The following is a 9,467-nucleotide window of genomic DNA, read 5'->3' on the forward strand; positions in this document are numbered from 1 at the left end:
TAGGAGTTGGAATGACACTTCAGAATCTGATTTGTCTTATCATACCAACCAACCCAGCCTTAAATAGTCACAGAAATAAATATCAGTTAGGAAAACTATGAAAAATGTTTATTTATTTTCATGAATCTTTTCTTTTCTAGTTGAATAAATCCCATGCTGTTGCAACTTCAAAGAGATGTACTTGAGTGTGTGTGTGTGTGTGTGTGTGTGTATGTGTATGTGTATAATTTTTTTTACTGTTCACAGATGTAAGGGACTTTCTCAGAAAAACGTGCTTGAGAGCCCAGATACTCAGCATTTAGTCTTTGCTACTGATGTTTCATTTTCATCTGGGGGCCTTGGTATGATCAGTAGCCTTCTTTTCACATTTTCCTCTATAATTTTGACTTAAAAAACACCAAATACAAGAAACCCCCCAGTTCCTAACTTTCTGGTTCCAAGATATCTAGGAAGGGGGTGTCCTGTTTTGTGCACAGCCCTTTAAGACAGTGTTTATGCCATCATTCTAAAGAGTGACAGTGAAGTGTGATGTTTTCCTTCTTCTCAAACAGGCCCTCCCTGGTCACCTGCCCCTGCGCCACCCATTGCTTCAAGGAGACCTAGAACTGACAACGCCAGAGGCAGACACACTTGCATAGCCACAGACTCAGGAGCACAGCAAAACAGCCATTTCTGTACTCTGGACTCCTGCTATTTTCTCTGTGCGGCCGCACACAGGACTCTTGCCCTCAGTCGTCCTCTCTTCTCCTTCCGTCCCCCTACCATTTGGAAAAAGGGAGCATTCAGCTGACCATCCAGTCACCCCACCTGCCACCCTGTATTTCATGTTTCTCTCCAGACAATGTCCTGGAATTATTGGTCTTTACAAACTCCCTCACTGTTTTTCTCACCTTCTCCGGAAACTTCTGCAATCAGAATATCACCTGTCATGCCACTAATAGTGTATGCAGCCTTCATTCTCTTTAAAGTCTCTGTGCGTTTGATAATTCTGGCCAGCCTTTCTTTCCAGAATCCCTTTTCCTTATATTCCAGTTTCCCTTCTCCCTCTTGGATTGCGTACTACACTCATCACTAGCTCTCCTTTTTCCTCACTGTGGGTCGGTAGGGTGCCTTAACTAGGGTGACCATGTAATTTTTCATCCAGACCAAGCTATCCTTGAGAATGAAAGGGTGCTCAGTGACAACAGGCACAAACTGAGATCATCCCAGGCAAATGGAGATGTCTGGCCAACCTCTCCTTTCAGGCTCAGGGGAGGAGATGCAAGGAGGAGCTCAGGGCAGGACTTGAATGAGCATAGATGGAGAAGATTTCACAGATTCATCTTAGAGTTGCTTAGCTACTTTTTCTTAGAATCTCATGTTAAAAATTCAGTGTCCCTTTCATGAAAGGGCCCAGTTAACCTGAGGAGAAGTGTCAGAGCAAGATTAGGGCAGAAGAGATGGGTGAAGAGAGAGGTCTAGGTGGGGAGAGGCAGAACTGGTTGAACCAGGTCCTGTGGTTCTCTGGGTTCCAGTCACAGAGTCTGCTCTTACAGGTGAGGATGAACATGGTGCTGAAACCTCTTCCAGGCTCTTCTCAGCTCAGGGTTACCCAAGATCGGTAGCACTGAGTGGCCAGCTGGAGAAGCGTCCATGATGACGCTTTTTGCACAAAATATTCCAGGAACTGTTGACGTTGAAGATGTTGGACATGGAAATAAATAGCAACTGCATTGAAAATGTAGAGAACGAGAAAGCAGCTGATAGCTTTGTTGGGCCCCCATGTGAGCCTTCATGCTGGGGTCCCTGGAGCCAGTGGCATGGCTTTCCATGTGTAGAGTATGTGTCTTGAGAGAGAGGATCAGCAGGGTGGCTGAAAGGATGAACATGATCAGAGGAATGAAGATCCCCAGGTTATAGAGAACCAGGTTAACCATATTGGTCTCAGAGAAGTATTTCCTCTTAGTGGAAATGGAACTACTACCATTTCTACTACCATTTCCTCTCTAGAATGGAACTATTTCCATACACTTTGAAGGTATCTATAGAGAAGGGAAAGCTGAAGCATAAGGAGATGAACGGTGATAGTCCCAGAAGCCAAGGCATGACCCCTGTGATTTTCCTCCTCCTCCTCATGCAGAACAAAGGGTGAGCAAAGTTTGCAATTCTAAGACAACAGAAGATACTGAGCCAGGCAGCAAGCCGGAGGTTGAAATAGCTCAGAAACATGACGACGACTTTGAAGAGTATAAACACTGTGGTTTGGTTATGAGTGACCAGGAACAGTAGACTGTAAGTATTCTCCAGCATCATCCAGATCTGCAGCAAGAGCCTGGAAAAGCCGGGCATCAGCGGAATGCAGTCACTGACAGGGAGTCTTTTGCCTCTGGCCCACTTGGCCCCGTGGATAGCTGTAATGAAGCCGTTCCCAACGATGCCAGTGATGCACTCTATTCCAGAGACCACCAGGGTGAGGATGATTTTAAACCTGGATGTGTCTCTATCTGTGGCATCTGTGCTCACCGTGGCCATTCTCTTTGGCCCTCACTTTGAGGTTTCCACACCAAGGACTGGTACCTGTTCTGCAAACTTCTGACCCTCGCTCAGTGTTATTGTAATTTTTCTTCCAGTTAATGGTTATTTCCAGTTTTTCTTCATTTGCTTGCTGCATGACTGACTACAAATCAGAGGCTTGAAATGCAAATGATGGAAGGATCTTGTTACTGGCCGTCTCCATTTTTCATAAAGACCCATTTGCCTCGGGCTTGCAGAGGCTCATTGGAAAAAGAAATTTGGAAGAGGTTCCTATCACAGCATCTTTCTACCTTATTAACTTTAAGCCCATATTCACCTGACAGGCAAGAGTCCCAGATTAGGAATCTTAACTGTTCCCATGCCTTTGTACTCATCTCACAAGACCTGTTACCTGCTAAATTGTCTTTAAAATGCAACAGCTCCTTTGATCTGCCTTCTCCGGCTTCCTTTATTTTCTCTCTTGTTTGTGGAGTTGTTTTTATCCTACAGCTACGAATAAGAAATGATCCTACGAATAAAAAATTCCCATCAGCTTGTATATGGACATTTTTACTTAGAATCAAGTTTCCTTCACAAAGTTCAGCTATTATAATGTACCCGAACAAGAAGAACCAAAATTTGATGCTATTTGGGTTAATTAGAGATGAGAAAAACTGCCTTGTTACAGTTTATTTGCCTGTGTATCACCAATTATAATTTACTGATATGCACATCAGTGTTTGAAAGCTGGAGCAGGTAGAATTACCCTGGGAAAGTGACAGGGTATTCTGAACACAGTGCTGAACTTGGACATGTGACCAAACACTGTTATCTTGAAATTTAATTCCCTACTTCTTCACACTGTGAAACACACTGAACCCTGGCATTTTCAAACAATATGCAGATGCCTGGGACTTATTACAGATCTAGTAAGGTAGGATCTGAGATAGGGCCCAGGCAGGTTGTATTTTTAAAAAGCTAAAAGTAGTTCATATTGCTCATAACCAGAGTGAGAACCGAAATCTTAGCTAGACACTAATGAATTTTGGGCCATATCTGGCCTGTGGTTGTGTTTTGTTTTGTGCAGCCTAATCCTGGACGGCATTAGCCCACCAGTGCTTAATACTTCTTATTGGTCAACATTTAAATTTAGGAGATTGCATATATGCACACAAAAAAAATCAGTCCTTGAAAAATTAGAAGATTGGGCAATTTTGGGGTTGTGTGGTGAATTGGTTGAAGTGGAACAATGGCTATACATTTAAAAAAGGTATATGTGTACTTTTCAGTTTGTCACAGTATCCACCAATTCCTAGTATCTTTTATTTTTAAATTTATTTTCAGCATAACAGTATTCAGTTTTTTTTCACCACACCCAGTGCTCCATGCAATTCGTGCCTTCTATAATACCCACCACCTGGTACCCCAACCTTCCACCCCCCTGCCACTTCAAATCCCTCAGGTTGTTTTTCAGAGTCCATAGTCTCTCATGATTCGCCTTCCCTTCCAATTTCCCCCAACTCCCTTTTCCTCTCTAACTACCCGTGTCCTCCATGCTATTTGTTATGCTCCACAAATAAGTGAAACCATATGATAATTCACTCTCTCTGCTTGACTTATTTCACTCAGCATAATCTCTTCCAGTCCCATCCACGTTGCTACAAAAGTTGGGTATTCATCCTTTCTGATGGAGGCATAATACTCCATAGTGTATATGGACCACATCTTCCTTATCCATTTGTCCGTTGAAGGGCATTGTGGTTCTTTCCACAGTTTGGTGACCATGGCCATTGCTGCTATAAACATTGGGGTACAGATGGCCCTTCTTTTCACTACATCTGTATCTTTGGGGTAAATACCCAGGAGTGCAATTGCAGAGTCATAGGGAAGTTCAACTGTATAGTCAATTAATCTTCGACAAAACAGGAAAAAATATACAGTGGAAAAAAGACAGTCTCTTCAATAAATGGTGCTGGGAAAACTGGACAGCTATATGTGGAAGAATGAAACTCGACCATTCTCTTACACTGTACACAAAGATAAACTCAAAATGGGTAAAAGACCTCAACATGAGACAGGAATCCATCAGAATCCTAGAGGAGAGCATAGGCAGTAATCTCTTCGATATCAGCCACAGCAACTTCTTTCAAGATATGTCTCCAAAGGCAAAGGAAACAAAAGTGAAAGTAAACTTTTGGGACTTCATCAAAATCAAAAGCTTCTGCACAGCAAAGGAAACAGTCAAAAAAACAAAGAGGCAACCCATGGAATGGGAGAAGATATTTGCAAATGAGAGTACAGACAAAAGGTTGATATCCAGGATCTATAATGAACTCCTCAAACTCAACACACACAAAACAGACAATCATATCAAAAAATGGGCAGAAGATATGAACAGACACTTCTCCAATGAAGACATACAAATGGCTATCAGACACATGAAAAAATGTTCATCATCACTAGCCCTCAGGGAGATTCAAACTAAAACCACATTGAGATATCACCTTCCACCAGTTAGAATGGCCAAAATTAACAGACAGGAAACGTGTTGGAGGGGATATGGAGAAAGCGGAACCCTCTTACACTGTTGGTGGGGATGCAAGTTGGTGCAGCCACTTTGGAGAACAGTGTGGAAATTCCTCAAGAAATTAAAAATAGAACTTCCCTATGACCCTGCAATTGCACTCCTAGTATCTTTTGACTCTGAGGCTTCATGCCAGTGTGATGGCCCTGTTATAACCTAAAAAAAGAAAAAAAAAGAAGGAAAGAAAGAAAGAAAGGAAGAAAGAAAGAAAGAAATTTATTTTAGCAAAAGAAAGAGCATGAGTGGGGGTGGGGCAGGCAGAGGGAGAGGAAGAGAGAGAGAGAGAATCTCAAGCAGACTCCCCACTGAGTGCAGAACCAACACAGGGCTTGATCTCACAACCTGAGCATCAGGACCTGAGTAGAAATCAAGAGTTGGACACCGTGTTGATTTCCAACACGGTGGACCAACCCACCCTGTTACAACTTCTATAATAGAGGTGTGGAGATGATGAAAATGAATTTCCTTCCCTAAATTAATTTTATTTCAAATTAAAGTCAGAGATATATTTTTATTATAAAGTTGCCTTTTATTATTAAATCATGTTTGTGTAAAAATAACATCAGAAAAAGCAATATATTGCAAAATTATGAAAAAAATGTTAAAAGAAATTAAAGCTCATGTCAACACAAAGCCTTGTACAAGTGTTCATAGCAGCTTTACTCATAATAGCCAGAAAGAAGAAACAAGATTCCTTGACAAGTTCTACATATCCAGTGAGAATCAACTTCGGTTACTTCTACTAATAGAGAGAGTCATATTGGGGTGCCTGGGTGACTCAGTTGGTTAAGCATTGGACTCTTGTTTTCTTTTTTTAAAAAGATTGTATTTATTCATTTGAGAGAGATACAGGGACAGAGACACACACAGAGAGAGAGCACAAGCAGGGGGAAAGACAGAGGGAGAGGAAGAAGCAGACTGCCCACTGAGCTGGGAGCCCAACACGGGGCTTGATCCCAAGACCTGGAGATCATAACCTGAGTTGAAGGCAGACGCTTAACCATCTGAGCCACCCACGTGCCCTGTGTTGGATTCTTTGATTTCTGTTCAGGTCATGATCTCAGGGTTATGAGATCAAGTCCAAGTTGGCCTCCATGCTCATTGGGAAGTCTGCTTGAGATTCTCTCCCTTTCCCTCTGCCCCTACCCCTGCTCTCACTCTCTCTCTCTAAAATAAAGAAACAAGTCCTTTAAAAAAAAAAAAAATTGAGAGTAGTATTTATCAGCAGCTTTCATGAATTCCAATGCAGCAAACTCATCTTTTTGTGTATTTTGTTTCAACTTATGTAAGTTTTTATAAATAATGTCTTCCTAAAGTTCTTGCGCATAATGGATTTCTGCTGTTCTGGTACCATCTTCTGTTGATGATCATTCATGTTTTCCTCTATTTTAATATGCAAGAGCAGTGGGGCCTGGTGAGCAGGTGTGATATTAATAGGGATGTGGGGCCAATTCATTTTTTAGTCTGTGGTCATTTCTCATTCAGGGAGCTAGAATGGAGTCTCCTTTATTCTAGGGAAATTCTCTGGGTGAACCAAGGGCCAAAGGCTTCATATTCTTGGCTATTGGGTTCAAAAAATTTGGTGCTGTTGTAGCATAGATCAGATTTGGAAGAATATGTTATTAGGGAAATCATTTCCTCTAACTTCTCTCTCAGGCACTGCCATGCAAACTAGGAAGCTTTCTCAGTTGGGGAGGGGTGAGAAGTGCAGGGATGAGTTGGAGTATGTTGAAACATCTCCATGAAAGTGACTCCACATCCTGCCTTGTGTGGGACACACCATGGGGCTGCATGGGGTGGCAAAGACAGAGTGGGGCTGCAGGATTGCTCCTGAGTCTCCCTAGGCATACTCGTGACAGTCGCTAAACCTTCCTTGTGTTCACACAAAGGGTTTGGAAATTTGCCGAGGGAGTTGGTGGATTCTAAAGGGGTGTGTGGTGTTCTTAGCCAGGGGGCTTTGCAAGCTTGGGTTCAGATGAAGCCAGTGCAAGGACAAAGGAATGGCCAAGGAAGAGGCTCCCCATTCCCCACCTCCCTCCACTTCCGTTTGATGATCGTGGAACATGGATGTCACCTCCTGGAGGACAGGAAGGAGAAATCCTGAGAAAATCTTGTAATCATAGTGTTTAAACCTGGTATGACTGAGAAAACACTAAAGTATAATTGGCTCCTAAGGTGGCATGAACTCAGTGAGCAGGATAAAACCTGACCAAGATTCTTTCCTTCAATCATAGCACCCTGCTCTGTGCTGCTGTCTCTCCCTTTCCCAACCCACAGTGACATCTTGGGCGGGTTTCATCTTTTTTGGTCTTTTTGGGTTATTAATATTTGATCCAGTTTGGTTTCATGTGTGGGTTGAATCTTTACCATCTCCCTTTTACCCAAGCACAGTTTGAGCTGAGACCCCATCTGCTCAGATCGGAGGGGGACTGGATGGGTCTGGGACACCTGTCTCTTCCTCTTCTTCTTCCAGGGTGCTGCTGTGGGAGAGGGGACAGATTTATTTTATCTCTTTATTTTACTGGCTGCTGCGCTAAATGCATTCTCTCATGGTTGCGACTGCTGTCCTGACACCATCTGGCCATGTGTACCTCTGAGGGCCAAGCATTGTGTACTAGCATGAGGAGCATGTGGGAGTCCTAGAGGGCTCCGTGGCAGCACTGGAGTCAGTCCTTATTTATTCCAGTAACCCTTCCCTCCTACTTTGATAAGTCTAGCTCTAGATGGTGGGCCACCACTGGTTATAGTAGGGCTGGCATTGCCACCTCTTGATAAGCTTTGCAGGTCAATATCTAGCCCCACCGTTGGCTGCCTGTTTTAGATCTGGCCTTCTCAACCTTGTGTATATACCAGAGTTCCCTAACACTGTGAAGCTTTAAAAAACATCCATACCCATGTCCCATCCTCGAAGATTCTGAGTAATTGTTCTGGAGAAAAGCTAAGTGTTGGCATCTCTGAAGCTCCCCATTGCAGTTCCAGTGGGAGCAGGGGAGAGTTGAGAACCACTATGGGCATGGGGTATTTACCCACATGGTTTATGGTATGGTCTCTAAGGCCAATTCTGGGACAACAGGAACCCTGCACTCAGCATGGCTGTAGAGGTGACTGAATGACTTCCTGGATAAGACTGAGGACATGTCCTTCCATCAGGTAGAGGGAGATCAGATCCAGAGGTTGAATTTCAGTTACAGTATTTTGCAAAACTGAGTTTTTGCCTTGTGAAAGTCACTTCTACTGTAAAGTATTAGAAAAGCAAATATTTCTCAGATCTCTGTGAAAAGGAGGGAAAAGAACATAGATGTAAAGAGTCATAGGTTTCTACTTTATAAACTGAAAACCACTCCTATGTGCTTATTTGGCAAAGGAAGTAAGGTACAAGAACAGCCGTTACGGCGCCATTATGAAGCAAACCGCCATAAGCACAAAGGCCAGGGATGTGGAAAAGATGTGATCAAATCCTAATGAGCTGCACAGAGACAGAAGAGTCAACAAGGTTTGTTTTGGTTGTTAATGAAACATGCAGTTATGTATTTCAGTGAAAAATCTGCCAGGACATGACCTTCTTCACAGAGTGCAAGTTGTAAAAGAGTGTCTTCTGAATGTGATGGAAATTGTGGGTCCTGAAAAGATATAAGCATGTGCAAATACAAGTGTAATCAGAAACACTGTTGCTCAATGTACTAGAAATATGGCTGAGAAATTAAAAGGAAAAATTGTGTGAAAAAAGTCTTAAACATTGTGACATTTGCTTTTGCAGCTGATGAGGGTACATATTTAGTAATACTTAGACGTAATCATTAGCTCTATTTATTCACTGTGGGCTTGAGAATTTTTCTATGACTGAAAATATTTCAGACAGTGTGTCCATGACAGGCACAACACTAGGAAGTAATTAAGAAATTCATTTTTGTAGCAGAGGAAACTTTCAAAAAATTTAATATAGATGATCTTCCTGGGATAGATGGTGCTAATATTGGACTTGCAGTAAAACTTAAATTCTGTTGGCAAGTCATGCAAGGACACAACTTTACCTCTACTCATTTGCATTATTCAGCAGGAATTGCTTTCTGTTAGAAGTTATAAGTGGAACCCATCACAGACACAGAGCTTACTACCTGTAAGCTGGATCTCCCCTGGGGCTTGGGGCATGGAGTGTCGCAAGCACTGTTGGATGAATCGGACACCTAACACAGCGGCCTGCTCACTGCACATAGGTTGGGAGGCTGAGCCAGCACAGAAGCTAAGGAGAGGTGTTAAACTGTTGAAATGAGCTCATGTCTTCATCACTGAGGAATAAAATCTCTGCTTATGCTAAGCAGCGAAGATTGTTATCCCATAATTGGCTAACACTTTGAATGCCCTGCAAAGGCATCCACTGTACTTATAAAAC

At 42.6% G+C, this 9,467-nt stretch overlaps 1 protein-coding gene across 1 annotated transcript; it reads right to left on the minus strand.

The window, feature by feature from the left end:
• Positions 1 to 1,529: 1,529 nt before the first annotated feature.
• TAS2R40 (taste 2 receptor member 40) lies at positions 1,530 to 2,511 on the minus strand. The gene is given in 5 exon segments (XM_032305826.1): positions 1,530 to 1,640; positions 1,642 to 1,705; positions 1,707 to 1,753; positions 1,755 to 1,954; positions 1,989 to 2,511. Coding segments are annotated over 5 exon segments (945 nt in total).
• Between the last annotated feature and the right edge of the window lie 6,956 nt (positions 2,512 to 9,467).

This window comes from Mustela erminea, chromosome 11 (assembly GCF_009829155.1).
Source record: "Mustela erminea isolate mMusErm1 chromosome 11, mMusErm1.Pri, whole genome shotgun sequence".
NCBI classification, from domain to species: Eukaryota; Metazoa; Chordata; class Mammalia; order Carnivora; family Mustelidae; genus Mustela; species Mustela erminea.